At 40.0% G+C, this 25,889-nt stretch overlaps 1 protein-coding gene across 3 annotated transcripts in view; it reads right to left on the reverse strand.

Moving 5' to 3' along the window:
• Nucleotides 1–1,886: 1,886 nt before the first annotated feature.
• The window catches only part of CALCR (calcitonin receptor), a 159,085-nt gene continuing 135,082 nt past the window's right edge, over nt 1,887–25,889 (reverse strand). For all 3 annotated transcript variants that reach the window (XM_064410244.1, XM_064410253.1, XM_064410260.1), the window contains 5 exons: nt 23,046–23,106; nt 22,877–22,943; nt 20,254–20,472; nt 11,750–11,791; nt 1,887–6,234 (listed from right to left, as the gene is read on the reverse strand). In XM_064410244.1, the coding sequence (XP_064266314.1) occupies nt 6,013–6,234; nt 11,750–11,791; nt 20,254–20,472; nt 22,877–22,943; nt 23,046–23,106 (611 nt within the window). In that variant the 3' untranslated portion in view covers nt 1,887–6,012. The remainder of the gene's footprint in view (nt 6,235–11,749; nt 11,792–20,253; nt 20,473–22,876; nt 22,944–23,045; nt 23,107–25,889) is intronic.

Genomic DNA, 25,889 nt, shown 5'->3' on the forward strand with positions numbered 1-25,889 from the left:
CAGAAACATGATCTATTTTGGGTTTGTTTTTTTTTTTTTACCAAAACTTGACAAGTCATGGCAAACTATTCACCATGTAGGTGATGGTACATCTGGAGCTGCCTCTTGTCCTTCCACATCCTTTCTAACTTTGACTTCCCAAGGAATCTCCCAGAGGGAAGAAATTTTACAACAGAGGATTAAAAGGAAAAATCTCTGAAGTCTCTTTTTTCTGAATTGAAGGCTACTTTGTGTTGGATATGCTCTCACCATAATTTTTATGAAGACTCTACAGTGCTGCCCGTTCAAAGCTGCAGCTCCCCAGAGGGACACCTCCCTTCTGCTGCTGGAAAGGCAATCTTGAGCAGAGTAGTAACTTGGGAGTTAAATATTTGCTATATGCCAAAAGATAATAGAAGAAAAAAGCCTGTAGGATAATATAATAAGAAGAAACTTTTCTTAAACTATCTCCTCTTCATATGTTGTGGGCCTGAACTTGTTAAGCTTGCCTGCACAGTCTGCAGCAGGCAGAATATGCACTCTGACCATTTGCATAGTGACACTCATTACAGGCTATGTACTATTTTATGTAAATTCCTTCCATGTGGAAGGCTATACTGGCAATGCTGTATCTGCACCTAAGATACAGCCTCTTTCCCCATGCGTTTTGTTTCACAGACTGTTCAAATTCTGCAGAACTCTCTCCCACTACTTCTTAGCAGGAGTGTTAATTGTGATGGTGCATATACCTAAAAGTAGAAATATATGTAACACATGTAAACATGGTGCTAATACAGAGAATGAGCATTTTACTAGAAAAAAATCAAGGCAAATATAAAAAAAATAGTATCTTGCAACCTTAAGAAGCCTATATGTAGCATAATACAGATGAACCAGGATTTTTGATGTCAAATACGCAGGCAATAGTGTATTACACCAAGCATTTTCAGTATTTGCTTGATATTTAGATATCTAAAATCAGAGAAGGAAAAGTCCTGCCTTTAGCCACACTGCTGAAGTCAGTGAGAATTACTGATGTGTTACCCACGTTAAAGTGAAATTAAAAGGTTCTCTGTACCAAGGAACCGCCTGGTCTAAGATCAGTCCTCTCCACAGCAGTGGATCTTATGCGAAGGAGAAAACCCAACATTACCATGCAGCTGGAAAAGAGATTGCTCCTGCTCATCTCCCAGTCAGCTCCTTTCATCAGCTCAGTGCTGGTTTATGAAGCTGAGAAACACAGTGCAGCCAGTGTCTCTGGTCCTGGTCATTCCCATCATGAACGCATCTGGCATGGGAGTGGGATGATGGATGACCTTGGTTGTCTGTGTTCCATATGGAGTCCCCAGAAAGCATAAAGGTGCTTACTGGAGGCTACAAGTCTTCTCTGACCTGCAGTGTCTCCCACTCATGACTTAGATTTTGTTCATTGTGGGATGATGGGTCACTTTCTACCTGAACACAGCTCCTATAATAATTTACTGTACACGTATTCATATGCATGCATGCTATCTAGGTTTTCCAGTTGGTTGGGGATTTTTGGTGCCTTTTGTATAATTTTCAACTTCACAAGATCTGTTTAGATTTTTTTTTCTATTTATTTTTTAAATGTGTTTAAATAACAGGGTTGTATTCTGTCAAAAGTAAAAAAGATAATGTTACTGTGCTTCTGAACATACTTGGTTTGTGCGCTAAGACTTTTACCTTGACTTAGTTTTAAATCTGTACCTACCATTTCCAGAATTCCAGTGGGTAGTTTTCAAAAACAGTCTGGGTCAAGCACCTGAGTTCTATAATCTGGTTTGGATGAAAATGCACATTTTCCAGTCTGATTTTGGTAAGTACATCTTGGACCGAGAGCAAGTCAACATTAAGTTGCAAATTGCAAAAGCAAAATGTTTCTCCTGAAAATGTGTAGAAAGCACAGATTGGGAAATAAATGCATCTTATGATAATGATACTGAGGGAGAGAGAAATGCAAAGCATATGAGGGAAGGAGCTGTATCTCTTTGACCGTATTGTGCAAACCAACATCACCAGCACTTGGGTGTGGGAGAGTTACACGTAGTCACACATGGGCACACATTGCACATTACACAAAGTAACCTCCTGTAGTGTGGCCACTTCTCAAAACTGCTTTTTCTTGCAGTGAGAAAAGGGACCAGAATCATAAAATCAATGCTGATGTCCTTTAAAAATTGGCTGAAGATAATTGTTTCTCTTAAAAATAGTCTTGTGAGGTCCTGAAATTGGATTAGGAAGAAAATCTTAAATGCCGTATAAGGAGAGTTAAATACCTTCCTGCTCCAGCAGAGCACAGTGCCCATCTTTGCTGCTATGAAAGAATGGAAAATAAGTTTTGACAGGGATTCAGCAGGTCATCTAAATGGTTCCTATGCAAAGGCAGGTGAGCTGGGTCTAAATCATCCCCAGTGCTGACTGTGCTGATTTGTGTTTCGTGAGGCTCACAATACCACAACCTGGTTAGTCATTTTACCCCAATTCTTCCTTTGCAGCAGTAAGACATGTTCAGCAATGGGAGCCTTCTCAGCACTTGATTTCACTGTTAAAAACAGACGTTCTTTATTAGGGTGAGGGCAACTTGCTGATCTGTATTTGTGACGCTGAGATTTACTTTATTTTCTCAATTATGCTCTGAATGCTCAGTAAAGGGGTTCCTAAATACAGGTTTGGGATCCATCTGGAAGTACATAAAAAGTTGTGTAGAGGGCAGAGAGGACATGTTCACACTGCAGATTCTCATTGGCTTGGGATTGACGCAAATGACTTTCAGTTTACAAATCCTCAAATTTTTGAGCAGTATTTAGATTCACAAAGACACAACAAATTTTAAAAATTCCTAGCAGTGGAAATGTAGGTACCTTCACATTCTCAGTGTTTCAGATCTTTGTAAGTCAGCTCATATTTTGTTTATTGAGGCTGGCAAAGAATGGGAGAAGAGAACAGAATTCACCACTTTTGCTCTTATCCTAAAGCAGAGTTATTTTGCTATGTGAGAGCACTCTGTAGTGTTTTAATTAAGGTAGCATTATTGCTAACAATTTTAATACAGAGAAAATTGTCTGTTCTACTTTTGTTGCTGTTTTATTTCAGATAAAATATATTTATTAAGTAAATAAAATAAAAATCAAGTCTTACTTTCAACATCCCATGCCACAACAAATATTTTAATTTGTGCTGTGTTTCTGTACCTCGTAAAGAATAACAACCAGCATCCAACTAAATCTATCTTCCTGATAGATTTGGTTGCTCAGAGCAACCACACAAAACCTTCCGCAAGAGCAAATCCTCACTAAACTGGGTTTTCATGTGTTGGGTGTGGTGTTTGAGAGGAAGTAGATACTGCAGAACTGATAGATGTGAAGTTGCTTTCCTCTTAAAATACACCTTGAATCCACTGATTCAAGTGTCAGCTCCTTCCATACCTTTTGATACACTGATATATTAATTACATGTGTCTGCTGTTCTTGTGAAATCTGAGTCACACCACCCTACTGTCATAATTGGAATTATTGAGGTTGTGTCAGCATTCTCAGTATTACTGTCACTAGTGTATGGTGCAATTTATAAAGCAGAGAATAAAATATACCTTATGTGTGCAATTATGGCATTTCAAACCATGTTGAGATGAAGAAAAATAGCATTTCCCATTGGAAAATATTTTGATTAGAAATTACTCAGTAAGTACCTTTAAAACTCAGCCTTTTCTACAAAACCCAAGTGTGATGACAGCCCTAAAGTCATTGCGTATGTTATACCAATATTTTTGTGGCTGGAAATCATCATCCCTTGGCTGAAACCAAAGCTTCCATAAAGACTGACACAAGCACACTGAAGCTGCAAATAATATCCTAAACCTCAGATCCTGATCTGACTTTTCAGAACACTCTACTAAACAGAGCAAGGAAATATCATTATAGAAGAAAGAGAACAATCAGCATAATGGTAAAGCATTTCCATTTTGTACATCCACACGAAAGGAACTGACTGTGAAACAACTTGCACTTACATATTGTAAACTTTACATTATTAAAACCAACATGTTCATCATTAAACTCTCTATATTATGCACATTTCTTTTACAATCAGCTCATTTGTGTCTTTAGAAAGCAGGAATGCCTTCTGAAGCCCTCCTGGGAAGTGCAGTGTGCCCCAAAGCTATGCAGAATAATACAGATTCATAGCAGAGCCACTTTATTGTCTTTAACAACTGGCTCCTCCATTCCTATTGTTCACTGGTGAAAGTAGAAATAGCAATATGAGAAATACTCTTGTTTGAAAAAATAACTGTCTTTGTATTCCTTGAAGTCTGAAAAACAGGTATGTGGCTTGAACAAACACACATGATGATAGTTTCTTCTGGGTGTTCTGCTGGATTGACCACATGATGATCTGCACCGCCCGCAGACAATTCCTTCTTGTTCCCCAGCTCCTCTTTTGTTCTACAGTGGCAGAGCTGGCAGCTTCCTCCTCATTCTGGGGGCAACGTGCCACGGCTGGTGGGTGTGCTGCTGGTGAAAACAGAGCAGCCTCCTTCCCTGCAAGGCATTGCCTCATGTATGGACAGGGCGAATCCGGTCTCTCCTCATAGTGCTGGCTTTACAGCTCTGCCTCATGAACTCATTCCTGGAAGGGACTTTTCCAGTGAGATGATGACCGTGTAGCTAGACACATACATTTTTTCTTCATTTAAAATCTACAGATTGAGGGTAAAGCTTAGAGTCTGGTTGTGTCAGGGAAGGAAAGTCAGCCTGGCTGGATACAATATTTAAAAATGGTTCCAAATCACTGTGGAGGAAATGGCCTCATGTTTTTGAAGTCTACACTGAACTGCATTGCGTAACTCATTCCTGAACATTGAAGAGAGTTGTCCATTATTCTTCCAAGTTAACAGGGATTTGTGTGCTAATTTCAATAGAAGCAGAAATAGATCATAAAGGCATTTGGCAAGACTATGTAATGATTAGAAACTCAGGAGAGCAACCAGATTCTAAAAGTAGATGCTTCCTGTGTTAAGATATTGGTTCCTGATTTCTTTCATGGGAACATTTCCTGCCATGATCACAAATTTACAACAGAGACAAGCATTCACATAGCACTCAACTCAGAATGCCTATTCAATAAAACATAGTCCCCAAACAAATTTCACAGCTTATTCAGAATGAGAGAATTGTGTCTTAATGATAAGTTTCTGGGCAGAGTAATAGGGTGACAATTTTTCCTATAAATAAATATTCTTGAACTACCAGTATTGTTAAATGAAATCTATTTTGAGATGCCTTCAGGACTTGTGTCATTAAGGGTGAATAATTAATTTGTTTCTCTGAGGGTGTTTGAGATCTTGGTATGCAATGACTATTTCACCTTAATTTGCTTTATGCCCCTGCTGATGGGGTGGTAATATTTTGGGGTGTCCTTTGGGGATGGTATTATTTTGTGGCATTCTTTGGAAAGCATCAAGATTTCAATACTTTGGAATGATTTTCTGCTGTTCATATAGTTGATTTTTCTCGCAATGTGCAAAATCTTTTAAGCAGTCATCAAGCTCATTATAAGGGAAAAATAAAGGACTCCAAGTCAGTTACACTTTGTGAAAGTTGATGGTTTGAAATCTAGTGTTAAGGAAAAGTACCAAAAGCAAAAAGTGCTGAAAGTTTCCAATTGCCACATACTGGTTCTTTCTTTCCTATTTGCTGTTGGCTACCTGGGGCTGTTGCAAATGTCAGATGGTCACTTCATACAGGTATCAGGAGATGTGGATATTCACAACCTGATGGGCAGGTCCATGTTTACTCCCTGCTGCAGTGCACAGGAAGAAATGCTATTCCAGGTCTGCATCACACTCCCCCTACATCATTTCTGCCAGAAGTTGATGTGGTTTGAATAGGATGTGTCCTTCTGCCTGGGCCTTCACTCTGACACAGCATCTTGGTCTTCCACACTCCCACCCTTCTCCCCAGTGTTTTTCACAAGCAGAACATGAACGATGTGTTTGCAGTGGCTGGCGCTGAGCTAGGCAGACGTGTCTCCAGATTTTAATGCAACCAGTTCAGAGTCCTCTACGTATCTTCCATTTAACTGTTCATTGTTGGCATCGTGATGGTACAGGTACACAGGGACCTCAGTGATTGACGTGGCCGTGTAGGAGGTAGATCGCGTGGAACAGTGCTCTCGGCGCCTTTGGCCCCACTGGGTTTTGTACTGTGTCCATTGCCTCTTCAGAGCTCCTTGGACCTGCCAGGGAAACACACTGTTAGGGTGAGGCATAATATAAACTCCTGTGACAGGAAGGAAAGGAAAAGGAAAAGGAAAAGGAAAAGGAAAAGGAAAAGGAAAAGGAAAAGGAAAAGGAAAAGGAAAAGGAAAAGGAAAAGGAAAAGGAAAAAAGGAAAAGGAAAAGGAAAAAAGGAAAAGGAAAAGGAAAAGGGGAAAAAGGAAAAGGAAAAGGAAAAGCTGATGCTTCAGCTGGATTATTGCTTCTAAAAAGCCTAATGAATTTTGATTCCTGAAGAAGCTCAGCTTTGAGTAATGAGAAATGCCATGAATGGCAAAGTGTAAGTACACTTCATGAGCTTGCCAGGACTAATTTTGTAGAAAGAGTCGGAGGATCAAGACAGCTAAACAGAGATTTTATTCTGGTAATTTAAGAACAGGTTCTGTGCTCTCAAAATATAGAAGGGTCATAGCCCTCTGCATGGCAGAGGGTTTCAAACTTTGAACAGTCATCTGCTAAGAATAAAATATTTTATTCAATGTTTACATTAAGAGTAGTGTTATACATGGTACTGGAAAATGATTTAAACTATTGAGTCCTTCCTGCCTGGGAATAAGAAGGATTTCTCCAGCTGCATGTCCATGCATGGCAGCTCTTGATAGTGCTGTGACATGAGCAGAAAGTGGGAAAATCCTGGCTCTTTTTGTTTAAATTTGAACACAAAGCAAGAATAGCAGTTTGGCACAATAATCTGATGTAAATGACCCTCTCCAGGGTGCAAGGTGCAAGCAAGGCACTGTGATGACAGGAGTCTACAAGTTTCTGTGGTCCTGCTGAGGTGGGCACTGTTAGTCATTTGGAGAATGTATTGCTATTCACCTTCTCCTAACATATAAAGGAAAAAACCAAATGGCTCTGTGGAGGTTAATTAGATATCAAGCACAGGAAAGACATATGGTCATAATGGAACTTTAATTGCTTGGGCTGTGAGGAATGTTTACTATGCCAATGTTGAGAATTAAAGTGAAATAAGTGAATGTGGGGATGTTTTATCACACTATCAGCCAAGTTTATTATTGAGAAAGAATTACTGGGTCAAAGAGTAATGCAGTGGCAGCACTTGATACTGAAATATTACACAAGCTAAACTTTGTAAAGATTTTAGTCACTTTAAAATTGCCTTTTGATGTTACAGTATGAATATTTTAACTTTGTTACCCTAGAATATATAGGGAGGGACTGGAAGAAGAAGTGTTCAGAAGTACTAGGACAATGACTTTCCCCATATCTCACGGGGGTGGGGGCATCTAGGGCAGACAAAAGGAGGATAATGCAGAAACCTTGTGTGTGCACAGTGGCTCTGTCTGTCTGCAGCCGCCTCTCCCCCACTGCACCACGGTCACCACCCACTGTGCACTTCTGGCCTTCACCTCTGCCCCAAGCTGACCATGTTTGCATTTCACAGCACTTCATCCATTCAGATCCATGTCAGCATCTCTAGCGAAGGCAGCAAGAGCCTGCTCTTAGAGAATTTCTGTTCCTTTCCTAGTCCTCTCCTTTCTCTGCCCTCTCCACAGACCCCACATCCCCTTTGATCGCTCTTGTATGGGGAGAAGAGCTGCTGTGCAGGTGAGAAGCTCCTGATAAGCACCCCAGCTGCTCTCAGCTGAACTGGAGTCTGCCATAGGTGAGGAGATTATAGTGTGGTTAACTGGAGAGGGAAGAGCAATGTCTCTGAGTCTTACAGAGCCTGTCATGAGGAGTTTATTTTCTTCAGAGGGAGTGATGCTTACACTGTATGTATGGTGGGTAGACAACAGCCACATCCCTTTCAGCTCAGCACATGATCAGAAGTGCCATTATAAAAGTCTAAAAGGCTCCACAGAGCAGTGAGAGCACAAGGTCAAAGTGTCTTTTTTTTTGCTCTCTGCTGAACTGCTTGTTTGTTCAAGGGTCTGGCCACAAATGGATAATGGATTGTACAAGTTGCTGCATTTGAGTAGAATTTGCTAATCTAGTTTTCTGCCACGATTCCAAGAATCTCAGATGATCATAACTCAGTGCCAACTAAAACCATTCAGGCATGGATTTTAAATATGTAAGCAGCATTACTGAAAATCACATGCACAGCCACGACATATTAACGACTGAGGAGGCACCTGGGGACCATGAGGCACACGGTGATGCCTGCCATGCTTTCCACTGTGATGGCAGATAAATGAAGGCAAAGACTGAAGCAATGAAGAGCCCAAGTTTATTTACTCTGGTCTTCAAGACTTTAAAGTTTTTTCCATTCTCTATTAGCCATTCACACCTCATTGGCTCATAAGATACATGGCTGTTTTTTTCCCAAATAGACTTTCCATTCCATTGTCCAGCCTTGCAGTCTAGGAGCAGTCCCAGGCTTGAATATGTGGTCTGGTAAGCAGACTATTGCAGAGACCTTATATCATCTGTACAAAACTGTTGCTGTTGGACAGAGAAACTGCAGTTCTACTGGACACAAAGATTTTATATGAAAAGGTACAAGAAGATTTTTCATTTTGAAAATAAAAAACCAAACATTGTTTATGTGTTCTTCCAGATGAATGCAGACATTACTACAGCTTTTTATGATTATTTTTAGATTTCTTTCTATAGATGGGCTCATGGTACTAAAGTGAGGTTAGTGAAGCAGTAGTGATGAATGCATTGTAAAACACACTAAAGTGGTTCTGAGTTTAGCATTGTTTGTCCTGGCTGAGCTTCATGTATTTCAGTCTTGAAGTTAAATGTTTCAGTAGGAAGAAGTAAATCCCAGATTAGCCAAGCTTCTGCAGTACTAAAATTAATCTCCTTGCCCCACACTGAATTTTCTCATGAGAAATAATTTTAGCTTCTATGGCAGCAGATGTATGCAGCAGCTTGGAAACAATCTTATATCATGACTGAAGACCAGATTGTCTTTGGTCTGTGTACTTCTGCATACACCAGGAATGAGGGAAATTAGTTCAATTTTCTTGGTCAAACTCAGATTAGTTCTTCCTTTGGAAGGCCATGATACCAGCTTGGCATTAGACTGTTGCTGGTTTTTAATAAGTTTTGTGCCTTATATATCTACAGATTGTGTAACTGCGGAAATAAATGGGGGGAAAGGATCACAATCCTTTCATCCTCTCCTGGCCCAGCACATCCCAGTCCAGCCCAGCTCATCTAGTGCATGAATTTTGCTGGGTGTTTATGTGACACTACTCACCTTAATGGGATATTCTAGAAAAAACATCCCCAAATAAAATTTCCTAGAAGAAAATAATGAGAGGGTTTTCCAGCACTCCTGCCATTGACAATCTGCAAATCTGAAGCAGATGCAATGATTTTGAAAATGGGTGTAATGGTAAAAAGTACCCAAGCCCCAATAAAATCACTCTAGCAAGTCTGAGAAACCTGCCTCCTCACAGTTTTTAATGCCTGACTTTGATCCATGTTTCTGATCAGCTTCTCCATCAAGGAGTCATCAATCATGCATATTGGCAAGCAGATGCTTCAGATGTATTCCTTAGTGCATACTTTGAGAATTGTATTCCTGGGGTTGTAAAGGTGGGCATGCTCTTCTGACATTGTAGCTTTGCCAAAAGTACTTTGGTATTAGAGCTAATTGATGAAACTAAGAAACTAATATACTTTAAGATAATTTATGTTTTCAGTGCATTTTATTGTGACCTTTCCTCATTTTTAACATTGCTACAACCTTTAATCTAGACAAATCTGGATGTTCTCATTAGAGATGGAGAATCAACCTCTTGCATTAAAGCTATAAAACATGAAGACAATTTGTTTTGCAAAATCTAATCTGAAAAAAATGCAGGGGACACTGGGGGGAGTGAAGAAGGCAAAGTTCAAGACCAGGATTTTGGGGTAACACATTGTTTGCAGGCCAGTGAGGAGACACTTGTACACTGTGATGCAGACACTCCTACAGGCAGTGGATGCTTCAAAAACTGCCTGACTGGTCTCTACTTTCTTTACAGTAGCTCCTCCACACTAGGGAGTATCAGAAGTTTGTCTTTGTTTCCAGGGCATGGATATTCAGCTGTGTCAGAGTGATGACAGCAAAGCAGAAGGAGAAAGGTGATAGTAGCCTGCAGATACTGGGGACAGAAATGTGTTAGGAAAAGAGTTGTACATGTCTTCAACTTTGTTTAGTTGGATGCATGAAACCGTGAACTTCTGTAGCGTGATCTCACTTTGTGTGAGGCTCTGATGTAATTAGCTGCTCACATTTTGCCATTCTCTGCCATGCTTCCTGAGGAGCCATGCTGTAGAGCTGCAGCTGAGGCCTCTCATCTTTTTTATTCTTCATTTTCTCTGTACATTTACCAGGGAGCCAACCAGAGGCAAATATCCAGAGATGTTGACAAATGGTGGCAGAATTTAATACTCTGCTATCCTGAATGTTATCAAAGCAGCCAGAAACACCTTTACCAATAGGATAGCCTGCTTCTAGTCTCTATCAAAACATCAGTGTGGTCACGTCATTACATGAAATTTGCTGGTTTCTAATAATATAATATACTAATAGGTAGTATATTAATATATTAATATTATATATTCTAATAATATAATATTTGTTGGTTTCTAATAATATAAATAGGAGCACAAATGTTTCTCTAGGTTTACTTACTGAGTATTAGCATCACAAAGTTTGTTCTGTATCTAGTTCTAGTTCACCAAAAATTAACTTTTTAATGGACTTCCTATTTTGGCTAAAATATATGGTGTTTTATTTCACTACAGTTGAATGCTCTTGATGTGTTGAAAAAGCTTTTTTCTGACAACCATCTTTGTAAAATGGGTTGCCGCAGGAATTTAAATAGTTCTTGACATATTTTAACCTGCTATTTTTTTGTAAAAAAGAAGAAGTAGTAAAGTGGATCTAAAACCCACTGTAGATGCATATTCATATATATGATCCAGCGGTAAGAGACTGGGAGAGATCTTTGCCTCAAGGGTTTTTATTTCTCAATTGCTACACAAGAAACATTGACTGTAAAAAGGCCAGTGCTAATCCTTAAAGGAGCTCAAGCAATTGTACTCCTCCACCTCTGACAGTGCTGCCAGGGATGGATTTCCCATGGCTCTGGCCTGAGCTCCCCACTTCATTCTTCAGACAGATCTCTGAATGTCTTCCCTGCTTCTTATTGAGTATTGTGGTCCTTCCTGCTGTTCTGGCGCAGGAAGGGGTGTAAAGCATTTTTCTCCTTCACTTAGACCTCCATCTCAAACTTGCAGGTAGTAGGGCAAGAGTGGCATGCCTGTACCTCACTAGATGCCATCTGCTTTGTAATGGTAACAGACCTGATTAACCTGCTCAGGGAAATTCCAATCACACTCTGCACAGAGCTGACAGAAATGCACGCCACTGCTTGTGTGTAGAGAGTAAAAGCAACTTGGTGTGGTTTTAAAGTCTGTATTGTGACATGCTTCACATCTGCACTTATGAACAGCAGGATGACTATTTTACAAATTCTGCTCATTTTCTGCATTTCATGTACTTACCTCACCATTGAAGAAGCAGAATATGGTAGCCACAAGTAAGCCCTAAAAGAAGGAAAAGAAAAGAGTTTAGGGATCAATATATATATATTTGGTCGTGTTTTGGAAATTTGGACTTGATGGATACAAGACAAAAACATTAATCCACTTCCTCTGCATCACAAACACTCCCCATCTTTCACAGGTATGCTATTAAATGGATTTTTTTTGTCTTTTCATAATGTTTTTCTGTTTCCCTCCCCTGTATTACTATATTTTATAGATTTTCTGTTATGGCTATGAATTTATTTATATATAAGAGATGGAGAGAAGGAAAATAAAAGGTAGGTATGTATTTTGCTTACAGAGGAGAACCACACTACCACAGATTTTGCTGAAGGAATGGTAGAGGAATTTTTTCCTGTATGTTGCCACTCACTCATCAGAGTGTAACTATCCAGTCCAAAGGGCCAGACACTGAGAATCCAGCTGTCTCAGGAAGGCTGTAAATGGAACTGTATGTCAGGATAAGGGAACTGGTATATTGGGCATCACAATGGATGGAGAGGATATGAGAAGAGGTGTAAGTGGCCAGAAAAAGGAAAAAAACTGCCACAGCATGAGTTAGAGAGTAGGGAGGCAGAAAAAAAGAGACACTGCACATCATAGCTTGGTCATAAATGGCTTTAAGATAATTTCATCATCACGAGAGTTGTTCATATAGCATTTCACTACTGCTATAAGATTAAACAAGGCCAAGGCAGGAATATGAGATGGCACAGTGTGAAATTAATAAGAGAGAAAATTCTTGCACAGAGAGCCTGCCATTCAGGATTATGTGGTTACACTGGTCCATGTCCTAACTGCACTTGCTCTTATTAAAACAGCATTACATAGCATCACTGGGAGCCAAATGCCTTAATTTTGAATTACTTAAGGCAGTTATTATAAACTAAACTTATGGTGCTTTGTGAAATTGAGGGGAAAACTGCAATGCAGTTTATGTTCCCAAGGGCTGCTTTGAAGAGCTTTACAGCTGTATCTTTTCTATAAAACCTTCATTTAAATGATTACCAGTTGAATTGTAGATAATGTTTTGCGAAATATCTTGGACTCTCAGATGTATATTTTGTGCCATAAACATGATAAGGAATAACTTTTAAACAAAATGCTTACATAGAGATACACAGGCTGGTTTGGACAAGTGCTGACCACTTGAATAATGACAATTATTTTTCTCTAATAGATTTTCTCTGATGCAGATATTGTAATTTGACATAAATTCAAATATCAACATGAAACAGCACATAGGAGGAAGATGAAGTGTAGACATCATGAGAAAGAAATGTTTCCTTTCATATTTTGGCAAAGCAGTGAGTATTTTCAGAAAACTCAAATCCACAATGTGGTAAGCAATACGCAATACCTTGTCCATAAGTTTTGGGCTGAGAAGCTCCACAAATTCAAACAAAAACTTACAGATCTAAAGCAGGACTTTGCCAGACTGGAAGCTCCTAAATCAAAATTTTTGCAAAGGTAGAAAATGCGCCGGTTCCTCGCAGCCTGTACCGATGCTGTTTGTGCTGTGCTCAGCTGGGCACAGCCTCTGCTCTTGAACTGCACTGGGCACCCTTGCAGCTGAGGTCTGCTATTCTGCTAAATGTGGCTAGCAGCAGTCAGCCACAATGGCAAACCAGATGGATCTGGATCTCCTGGGAGCAGGGATGCTCAGGGATAGGCTACATGAGGCATGGGAAATCAGAAGACAGCATGGGGAGAGAAAGAAGGCAGGGAAGAGAAGGAAGCAGGGAAATTTTTTTCAAGTTTGCTCTTCAGTGAGAGTGTTTAGAGGGAATGTGGGAACCTCAGTTCACCTAAAGACAGAAATTGAACCTGAACTATTGAAGTGAAGCCATTTTCCATTTCAATTCCTGCATGGTATTGGAATTCTTCTGTTCCATCCTGCAATTGCTCCACTTTTCTGCTATTCAAGAGAGTAGTTCCCTTAACTAATGTTTTCTCTTGTCGACTTCAGATGGAAAAGCTAAAGAGGAAGGTGGAGTGGGGCCTCATATCCCTTTCAGTTTCTCACTCTAGTTCAGAGTGAGCTGAAAGCACACCTGGCTTCTTGTTATTTTGAGACCATGCATGTTGTACATGTTCTGGCTGAAGAAATAATTTTCTGTAGTCTGTTCCATGTATATCCCATTGCTTTTCTTCCACCTGCCATGGCCCTCTGGACTCTGCCATCTATCTTTCTATTATTTCTATTTCTCTTTCTGTTTCTATTGTTTCTATTTCTACTTCTTTCTATTTCTTCTTTTTATATATAAAGTTTTGCCCATAGTCCAGAGGGCTATTGTTATCTTCAGCTGTAAAGCTGCAGAGATATCAGCAGCAGACACAGCTTTGTCTCTCTGGAGCCAGGAGGGCTTGGGATGACCATAATTCTACAGTGCTTCTATTAAAACATGTGACAGACTACATGTAGGTTAATTATTTAACTTAAGGCCCATGGGTTATTTCTCATATCTCTTTGATGCATATTTTCCAAATTCTAACTGCTGCTGGTTTTTGCTCAGGATACAACTCTTGCTGAGGATGAGATGTCTAAGTCAATTATATCTCTCTGCCACTGTGTGGAGTTGTTAAACTAATGTGTGATATATTGTCTGCTCCCAGCTAGATAATGTTGGCTGTGGTGTTGAAAGTGGAAATGAAGAATATATTTATTTTAGGATGAGGGCCTTTAATGATTTCTTCTGAAATTCTGTATTTCTGAAACTATGTGAAGAACAAATGACTGTGGCTTTCAGCTGAATCATGTCATAGGGATTGTCCAGAGACAGCAGCTCTCAGACCTTCACATACCTTACTTTATTAACACTATTGAGTTTTTTACAGTGTTTAAGTAGACCAGTAGACTGTACTGATCTAAGTAAATTCTTTGCTTGGCAGGTATTTAATTTGTATCCCATTCTCCTAGAAGACATGAATGTCTTGAAGAGAAGTTTGAGTAATTTGCTCAGGTCAGAAATGGACAAATAACAAATACCAATGCAGATACTGCAAATTTACATAGGTTTTCAAACCTCTTTTTACTTTTTTATTTGAGCTTATGTCTCCATTAAACCAAGAAAGCATATATAGGAGCACTTATTCCTGCTGTTCCTGACCATGTCCAGGGCCCTAGCTCCTGCCCTAATCAACCATACACTGTGTAGCTGTTGAGATTTTAGTCAGTTTATATATTCATTATAGATATTAGAAGATAATATACAGGTAGTCATAGTATAAAAATCAGTTTTTGATCCTCTGTGTGAACTTTGCTCCATGTCCATTCACTTCTCACTTCTGGAGCTGAATGGACAGTAAAAAAAAAAAAAAAGAAAAGAAAAGCATGGCTGAGGTTGTTTGTAGAAGTACATCCCATTCCCACCTCTCTCATTTTGGCAAAGATAAAAAGCTTTGAGAAAAACAGCAGTGCTTTTCTCACCACCTTCATTCACAGCACACCCATGCAGCATCTCTGAGGCAAATGACTGCGTTATGAATTGTTAATTTATGTTGCATGAAAAAAAAATAATCAAAGGAAAGAATGTGTCTGTGCAGTTTCTGCTGCCACTGAGGTGGGGAGATTGTCATGAGAGGGCTGAAGACAGCAGCCCACCTGCTACAAAATTATAGAGACATCCCATCAGCCAAAGCTCATACTTTGCTTCTCCTTTCCCTATGGGGATTTCATTACTGTCATTTTTTGAATGAAATCTTCATATAAAATTGCCACGTTATTATATTCAGCTTACAAAATATATTTACCCTAACCTTAATTGGCTTAAAATATTGAAAAGTTTTTAAACTACTAATAATTCAAAGAGAAAAAAAAGAAGATAAAGAAAAAATGCTTATGTTGTCAAAAGCAGTCCTATAACCTTAAGGCTGAACAGAAGGAGAAAATACTTCTGCCTGGTTTGGCATTATAGAGGATATTTACTTCCTTTTAAACTGAGAAACAGATGGAATGAATACCTTCTAAAATAAATTGAAATTTCTTACTATTTTTAACAGGCTACTTTTAAATGGGTTAATTTTGTTCTGTATAAGGCTGCATAGAGAGTGGAATGTAAAACTTGGAGGCAGTGTGGATATATATGCAGTCCAAACCCAGGTCTAAAATATTCAACATATCCTTCTACCAGACCAGGCACCTCTGAGCTGCATCCTCCTGCCTGGCAGGGTGGGTGCTGCAGTCCTGAGAGTGCTGCTTGGAAGCTGCTGAGTGGCACACAAGGGATCTCACTTGTAGAGAGAAAGACAGTGATTATTTTTTGTTCAGCAGAAAAAAATCCTTTTCATTTGCCAATAAAAACCAAGGCTCTTATGTTGAATCACATTTTAATTTCTCCTTAGAGGTAGACTTACACATTTAGAGCCTCAGTCACCAAGGTATTAAGAGCAGCTTTAGCTGCTTGTGTACTGCTGTTGATTCAGGGGCTGTTCCTCCACCCCTCCCTCACAGACCTCCACAGTGACAGTGCCATTTTATGTAACCTGACAACCTCTAGAAACCTGCCTTGAAGGTGCTGGAGATAGAATGGACAGTTGGTGTAAAGAGCTTGAAAGCTGAGGCTTATTCATCCCCAGGCTGGTTTGAGAGCTCTGTGAGGACTGTGTCTATATATGGGACTAACTGATGCATCATACAGTTAATTTCCTACTCTTCCTTTTTTCCTGTGAGGTGTTTGCTGTGGACCAATGTCAGAAATGAGAAGCTGGGGTGGTGGTCTTCGGTAGCAGAACCTCTGATGGAAACACAGCACCCCAATCTCTTTACAGCCTGGGGCTTCTCAAAAGGTTGTCAGTGGTCCCAAGGATGAAGGAAGCATCAGCTCCAGCTCCAGCACCAGCAGAGGTGCAGGAGTCCCTGCCAGGTCATCAGGCACAAGCCACACCTCTCTTGCTCTATCCTGGAATGGAGACCTGACTGCAGCTACACGTAGGAGTGAGGGCTGTTGCTGTGCCACTCCCTCACAGGAGGCATTCCCTTTGCCCAGGTGTATCATTTTGTCTTCACTGGACAGCATGATGGGGTTTTCAGGCATTTGACAGATGTGTTTTCATACCAGAGGTATGAAAAGGAGCAAGGAGCTGGCATATCCAGTGCCCTAATGCTTTACGGGCTGAGGGGATTTGCATCTTTCATGTGATTTCAGCATCATCAAACAAGTTTTGAAAAGCAGATCCTTTAAGGTAGATCTGCAACTCACTGGCTCTTGTGGAGTGCAAATGTTTGCTTTGTGGTCCTAATTTAGGAGCTCTGTGAAATAAGATAGCTGCGTGTGTTCATCAATGCATCTACAGCACCCCAATCCATGCACATAATTCCAAATGAGATGTGCTGGTTTTGTGGTTTTGTGTAGGGTAGAGGTCAGTTTTCTTCACTGTAGCTGGTATGGGGTTCTGCTGTGGATGTGTGCTGGATACAGTGTTGATAATGCAGAGATGTTTTGGCTATGGCTGAGCAGGGCCTCCAAAAGTCAAGGCCTTTGCTGCTTTTCATCTCACACCACCTTGAGTGGGCTAGGAGTGCACAAGGAATTGGGAGGGGACACAGTCAGGAGCACTGAACCCAGCTGATCCAAGGATTATCCCAGATCATATGGCATCATGATCAGCATATAAAGTGGGAGAAGAAGAAAAAGAGGGATGTTAGGATTGCTGGCTTTTTTTGGTCCCAGGTAAATTTTTACGTGTGTTGCAGCCCAACTTCCCTGAGGATGGCTGAACAACTGCCTGGCCATGAGAAGGTGAGAATGAATTCTGTATTTTGCTATGCTTGCATGTGTGGCTTTTGCTTTGTCTACTAAACTGTCTTTATCTCAACTTATAAGTTTTCCCTGTTTTCACTTCTACCCTTCCAGTTCTCTCCTTCATGCCAGTGCAGGGAGTGAGTGAGTGGCTCTGTGGGGCTGAGTTGCCAGCTGGGCTTAAACCACAATGTAATGTCTGAAATGTCTTTCTCTTGCCTGGTGTACTTTTAATTTCAGCATTCTGGAGACTAAAGAGCTGATATTGGTGATGGTAAGAAGATATATGAACCTTCACATTTAGAGGATTAATGGGAAATTGACTAGCTGGTCAGGAAAAGTGTGTGCATTCCCATTTGCGGCACAAAAGCCAGCCTTCCATTTTTTTATCATTTAGGTATCTGTTCTTTAGATGTGTTAAGAAGAATCTGGCCTGTTGTGTGAAAGACACATGCAGTAGACATTCAGTGTTTGTGAATTGCTCATAACCACATTTGAAAACCAGCTTCTGCTTAAACTGGTGACCAGTGATGACACCATCACAAAAAGAGTGGGTCAGATGAAAACCAGACTTCTGCTGTTATTCAGAAGTGACTTCAGCAGAGTAAACCCAGCTTGTTGACAAATAAAATAAAGTAAAATAAAATAATATAAAATACTGGTGTGCTGTTTTTCAACCTGGAAAACCATTCTCTAAAAGAAATACCATTACATGGGGTTGTCTTGTGAACAAATTCTTTCTTATCTTCCATCCTCTGAGTTTTACAATAGACTGCAGTGCTTGTTTGCACCATTTCTGCATACATTAATTATATAACTAACACATCAATCCTTCATGTTTGCTTAAAGAAATCATGTACTGTGAAAACCTGCCTCTCTGTTATAGAAAAGGCATAAAACTTTCTCTTTTAAGCAGTGCAGAAATGAAGACTGTATAACATTTTGCACCAAAAAAAGATGGGTAATTTTTCCCAGGATGCCTGCTTGTATATGACTGAATATGAGCTGCAAAACCCCAGAGACTCTGGCTGGTGTCTGCACAGGCTGGCTGTGCTGTGGGTCATGGGAGCACAACAGCTAGAGGGGAAACACAGCCATTACACAAGCTAATACAGTATCTGCTAATTAGAGAACCAGCCCTAGAAGAAAATGGACACCAGAGGAGTGATTATACAGCTGGCGACCGATCTTAAATATGCATACAAAAGAAGTTAGTGAAAATATTAAGAATGTTTATTTTAGGTTACTGGTTAAAAATCCAGTCTAAGTGGGAAAGGGAGGATTGCAGTTGGCTGCAGCCAGCAGGACAACTGCACAGCCCTTCAAAAAAGGCCAAATTTTAGCAGCCAGCACACAGAGATTATACTGCAGAGGTGTCAAGAGTTCTTCTGTGTGAGCAGAAGGAACCCATCAGGGATGAAACCTTCCTGCCTTGGATCCCTCCCTCACCCAACCCCCTTCATCAGTGCAGCCTCCATTTTAACCTAAGTTTGGTGATTTTCTGTTACATAATGATCACAATTAGAATTTTTAATTAAGACAATTATAACCGGTTTTGCAATGCTCCAGCTGCATGAAATTTAAAAGATATTTTAAGAATAAAGTGACTATTCTAACACTCTGTCTTATCCTAACTTGTTAGAATTGCAATCAAATAACTTGTCACCAAAAAACTAATTTGGAGATATTCCTTTATAACTCTTGTAAATGAAAAAGTAACAATACAGGCAACAATAGAAGAAACAAAGCTGTCATTCCTTTTAAGCAGAACTGTAATATAAGATGTCATACACTTCAAAAGCAGACCTATAACTAACTTTAGTTATTCTATCCATGCAGCAGCAGGAGCACCCACAGTTTTGAAGGGATAAGGATGATAAGCAGGCTATATAATCTGGCAGGGTTCATAGATTTTGGTAGCCTTATTTATAATTTCATTTAAGGAAAAAGCACTACTGATTTTTAAAGCTGTCTTCTTATTAAAACATTAAAATAATTTCTCCACTTCCTCCTTCCATATAAATCGAAGCAAGAAGTTGGTCACCATATTCACTCATGTTGACCACTACTCACAAAGGCATTGAAAAGCTGCCTTTCCTAGTCAATATAGGTCTGGATATATTTCAGTCAGTGAACCAGATAGCCCAGCATTTAAATGCATTTTGGTTTGGCTTATTTTGTTTAAAAACACCCCAAAAACTAGACTTACTGAATGATGGGGTTTTTTTTCAGAGTGTTTTTGAAATCAAAATGTCAGTCTGATAATTTAAACTCCCTAATAATGGAATTATAACTCCTAAATGAAGCTTAGTGTTCTCTGGTTTTTCTTTTGTGTGTTGGCATTCCCTCTGAACAACAGTCTGCTAAGACTGCTTATTTTAATATTAAGGTCACAGCACTAGTTTTAGTCAATTTGAGCACTTCAACAGAAGTAGTGGTGGAACATAAAAGCCGTCTGTGAACTCAGTTTTCTCTCCATAGTTTAGATATAGTGTGAACTGATAATTTTGGTGACTTATTACATTGTTTCCTCTGTCTTGTCTCTGTTCTTTACACAGTGGTGCTGCTTGTGTAAATGCAGATAATCCAATACTGTGAAATGGCTGGAAAATAACTGCAAACCCAGTTATTTCAGCTTCAGGGCAAAACCCCTGGCAACAGTATCTTCGAGAAAATTAGCTTAACATCAAACAATTCAACTACACTGAAGCTGCTCCATACCTGGTAATGCATTAGTATGTGCATGATGTAATCATAGATTTCTCCAGCAACTCGGTTTTCTGGTCTCCAGGGAATAATAACAAACTGAATTCCCAGTAAGGGCACCAGGATTAAAGTAGCTCTGACAGCTTTCATATACATGTTGGACTCAGCACGGTGGGTATCCCTCAGCTTTGTCACCAAAACTCGGACAATATTCAGCAAAAAGAAAAAATTGACCTGCAAAAACAAAGCTATTGTAGGTGAAAGCAGTCAAATTAAACAGACATTCCAAATAAAAATGTCAAACACATAAATGATGATAAAGTGTAGCTTTCTAGCTTTATTGTATCTTATAATGGGCAGTTCCTTGGCAGTCACATCTTGGAAAATATTTTGAATATTTTCAAGAAAGATCTATTAAGCAGCTCTACATGCTTTGGAGCCTGCATGGATACTTCAGGCAGGCAGGGGTCAGTTCTAGGATGCACTGGATGTTTTGACACTGATGTGGGCAAATTCAGGGTTTCCAGGGAACACTAAATATTATTTTCGTACTGGAAGTTTAAATGGGGTGGACAAATTGTCCCCTATAAATAACCACATCTCTGTCCTGACAACTGCCAAGCTCTTTTGCCAGTTGGGATAAACTCTAGTATGTCTAGGACACATGGGACCTATGGGAGCACACAGTTTCCCTAAGGAATATGCTCCATGGACTAATGCTTCAGGCTTGTCTGTGAGCAGGGGTGTAAGGCTCTTTTTGAGGAAAACCTAGGGCATCTCTTGCCTCCACCAGACTGCAGGGACCCCGTGGTACTCTACCCACAGGGAACAGGTAACTGTTGCTGTCTCAGGGCAGAAAATTTTGCCCCTGATCCTTATGATCAGTGATACCAAGTAGTTCAGCATCTCCTCTCAGTTATTTCTGGTAATCTGATCTCAGCATAAAGTAACCTGCCCTTGACCCTGGCTTCACAGAGAGCTCCTTGTGGGATGTGCTGAGAGCCTGCAGGAAGAGGGAGGGCAGACCCAGGCTGGTAATGAGTTCAGTGGTTACCCTGTGGACATCCCTGGATCACAGACTCCTTGGTCTCCAGTGTGCCCAGATCACTCATTTCCACTCTGCTACAGTAAAATCAGGGACTGACACTTTGAAACTTTAATAGTCTTTATTTTTCCTGTTAATTTTTTGAAATAAGTATGTAAGTGTATAACTTCCATAGATATTTCAAGAGCACAAATCACACATCCATCTATCTATCTATCTATCTATCTATCTATCTATCTATCTATCTATCAGAAATTTTGGTTGAATTTTTTTCAGAACAGTGAATCAGCAAGCTCTGGTAAAACTTTTCATCACTTCTAAACTATACTGGGAGACCTTTCAACTGTTTTACATTTGTGCTGTACTAGAAAAGAGGGATAGAATAATAAATTACTTCTGAGGTCCCAGTCAACATTAAATCTAAACCTTATTCTCCATCCTATTCTGACTTCACTCACTCTGCTTAACCTTCACTTTTAGATTTTCTGAAAGTAACTAAAAAGTCAAAGAGAGACTTCACAAAGTTAAAAACCCTCAGCTCTTCTGAATCAGTCTGCCACTATGGGATTTTTTGTAGCAAATCAAGCAGGATATACTGTAGACATTGACATCTTCATAAGAAAAATAAGACTGGAAATGGCATAAGCGCAATACAGAAATAATAATGTCTTATTTTGAAAACAGCTAAAGATTGCTCTTTTTCCATAATAGTTGCTTCTTTTTTCTTTGTGGCCAAGATATACATACTGGGATCACAATGACAAAAATGAAGGTTAAATGGCCTCTCTCATATGGCAATTGGCATTACAATAGCAGATACAGTTGAACCAATAAACCCACAATAAATGTGGTTGTATGGGACCAACAGACTACTTATAAGGCAGGGAAGGATGGGCTATTTCACATAGCTGATGTTAAGGACTACTTCTCCACAAAAGGTAGAAAGATTTTTTGTTTTTTCAGCTATGATATGGAAAGGTATTTATTCAAAGTTTTCCAAGTACTAACTGTGCTATTGTTCTCTGAGGCAATTATTGCAAGTACGTCCACGCAGGTGTTTGCAATAAGAGGCAGATAAAAAGACAAAAGTGCATCTTGGGTGACACAATGACATGAGCTTGGGGCTTGGGTTGAGTAAAACCCTTTCTGCACCTGTCAGGAAGGTCAGGGTTACCATGCCCAACTGCACAAATGGCATACCAGATGCTTTATGTATGCACATTGCCAAGCTGCACTTGGAATCTTGTCCTCCTACTCAAACAGCCCAGCTTGAGTTCTTTCCCTGGACTCCTTTATTTCCCTACCTTTGGAACATACCAGCTCAGTGACCAGAAGAACCCATGCTGAGCAACCAGCTCACCCCAGCTAAGGCACAGTTAAATTATTGATGTCACCTAAATGCAGAGTATTCCTGTCAAGTCCCACAGGAAAAAAGTGTTGTGAGCCTGTCCTTTATAACACTGAGTAGGAAAAACATCTACTTACTTCTGGGTTTTGACCAAAATGCTTATAGTACAGAAGCTTCTATTTTGTTCAGGTTAGCAACCTTTCTAAAATACTTACTATACTGTTGATAGCAAACAATATTCTTACCAATAAAGCTGCCATTACAGGTCCATGAACAATATAAAGCAAGTGTGTGTCAACACTCATCCAGCAGCTGGAGGAGAAATACAGCATGAACATTTGTTATTAACTTGAATAAAATTTGCTCCACAGTTAAACAATGCTAAATTCCTTCAAAAACAGATGTGCTACTCACTTATCATTGAAGTATCTGGCTCTTGCAACTGCGTGAATGGATGCTGGCACTAAAGGGAACCCTGAAATGATTAAATTTATAGATCAGTCTTGGTATTTGTTTAGCTTGAATTTCATGTGTGTCACACACTAATAAGTCTGTTGTTCACAAAACATATGGATGTGAAATCACATCTTTCAGGAAAGACTTTATCCCATCACACCCAGATCCTGGCAACACCTCAATGATAAGATACAAAAGAGATTAACATTCAAGGCAGGCCAAAAGGAACAGCAAAACCCACAGACCCGGCTGTCCTGCAGTGTCTCAGAGCTGCTGCCAGGCTCCCCTGCACTGCTGTGGCTTTTGCAGGGAAGGGTGTGGGCAGGGAGTGTGGGAAGGATGTAAGGATCATTCTGTTCTCAGAGGAGTCTTCCCTCAGGGAACCAGGGACACTTGTTAAAATCATGTAAATAACTGTTGAGCAAGAGAAGGGCACATTGACTTGCATGCCAGATTATGGAGCAATAAGAAACAGAGTGAAGAGTTTCTCTTTTGGAGCCAATGTCATGAGAAAGTGTTTGGAGCTAGGAGGTTTTTTGGGGACGGGAATTTGTGGTATCTTCTGTAGGTTCTCAGCATCTGTGCAGCCAAGCCCACTCCACGCAGCTTTATCTCCACAGGGAGAAGAGATGTGACTACCATAAATCCACATAATCTGACTTATGTGTGACACCTCAGAGGAGGCTTTGATGGGAGAAAATTTGCACTGGGCTTGGCAACATGCCATGCTTAAAAAAATGGAAAGCTCAGGTTCTTATTCCCAGCTTGAAAGGTTCTTCCTTCAGCTTGCTTAAAAGTCATATCCCTTTCCAATATGTTAGAAGCCTGGAACTGGGGAGCCTCTGCCATGGTGCTGAGCCCAGTTTGTGCAGCCTTGCACATACAGACAGCTGGACACGATCTGCTGCCTTGTCTGTCCTGTGCAGAGAGCTTGGCACACACCTTTGGTGCTACTGCTGCCTGTTCTCTATGAACCATGGACATTTCTACTGAGCTTTGGATATTCTACAATTATAAATTAAAATGTGTGAAAATATCCTATTGATACCATGATTAATCATGGAGGGACTAAAAGATCGTAGCTCCTGGTTTTTTCACATGTTAGTGGTTTCATAGAAATATTTAGAAGAGATGGAGGATCCTTAGCCATATTGTGGGGGAGTGAAAACAAGGTCCTAAGATACACAAACAGGACACTTATGTTTCCAGGCATCTTGAAGCAATAGCTATTTACTCTACTGCCAAAAGAAAAAAAAAAAAAAAAGAAAGAAAGAAAAAGAAAAAAAGAGTTCTTACTGGAATTCTCCTTGGGAGGACAGTGCAGCTGTGGGAGAACAAACTGGATTGCCTTCTCCTTTATATGTTTTTAGAAAGTGATTCCTAGGCCTCTGGCTGCAGAATTACCTTTTTGGGTGATGATGCGCAGCAAAACAACAAAAAGCTCAGAATGAAAAGAAAGGAGCTTATGACCTCAGGGTGAGCTCATGGGATTGACAGCTTGAGAAAATAATTTTGATTGGGAAATGGAGCAAGTCCAGGCCAGTTTTGCTGGAAGATTGAAATACAATTTTTAAGGGGCCTTTCTGTAATAGCAAAACTTCTTCAGCTGAAAACTGTGGCCTGAATTATTGCAAGTAGAACATGCCATATGATGTAAAAAGAGCTTTTTTCTTCTGCTAAATGCATTAGCCTGGGATATTTGGTTCAACAAACTCAAAAGTAAATCTCAAGAAAGTGGAAGGTCCTCATTAGCTTGTTACAGGCTAAGAAGTTCATGACTCTCTGAAGCTCAGATTTCCAAGTGCAGGCTGGATGGGCTACTCTAGGGCTCAGTGTTGCTCATGTAAAGGGCCAAAAAGCAGAGAGTAGCAGAGAAGTGGAGCATCAAAGAATGTGGGGTTGTGGTTACATGTACCACGGTCCCACCTGCACACGGTGAGCAGTGAATACTGCAGAGAAGGTCCCCAGCCATCCCAGGGACTGATAGGACACATCCCTTTAGGTCATGCCAGGTCTTGCCTTTACAGCACAAACTAGCAATTAGGTCAGTATTCCCAGTACAGTTTGGAAGACACTCAAGTTTCAGCACTGTCCAAAGAAGTTATTCCCTTTTCACTTTTATGTGGGTGAAGCTGCCTGAAGCAGCCAGAATGAACAGTACAGTTGCACACAGTTGATACTTGTCCTGCCCAACGGTGATTTCCTGACCCAGGGAAACAATAACAAATAAGAAATGACATCCACAGCAATGGATCCCAGAGAAGGGGTCAGCTGATGGCATCAGCCTCGGAATACATCTGCCCATGCCAAATTCCATTCAATCACCTCAAACCTTTTGTAGATATTTTTATATTTGTTCAGATTTTTAGTTTTCTTATAAGACTCTTTTACAAATAGTGGTCATTAGTGGTTTCTCCAAATAAAGTAGGACAGATCTTCTTGCATAGAGATTACCAATAGCAATGAATAATGAGTGGCTTTGTTTTGGACATTTGCCTTGGTCTCTTGAATTGTAATTCCGAGCACAGCCTGCTCTGGTTCCTCTGTGTTGCCCTTTGGAGAAATGTGTCTCTGTCCATTGATTAACATAGATGGATGTTTAAAGTTAGAGTGTATTACTACTCCTTCTGGAATCAATGGAATTACAATGATTCATACAACTTAAGGGGTCACCAGATTGTTGTAATCAGACCATTTTGCTAATAATAATAGTATAATAATATTTCTGTCTACTTTAGTTAAGAGGTGCTAATCATCACCTTTTTTCTTTTCTTTTCTTTTCTTTTCTTTTTTTTTTCCAGT

Source organism: Passer domesticus, chromosome 1 (genome assembly GCF_036417665.1).
Source record: "Passer domesticus isolate bPasDom1 chromosome 1, bPasDom1.hap1, whole genome shotgun sequence".
Taxonomy (NCBI): Eukaryota; Metazoa; Chordata; class Aves; order Passeriformes; family Passeridae; genus Passer; species Passer domesticus.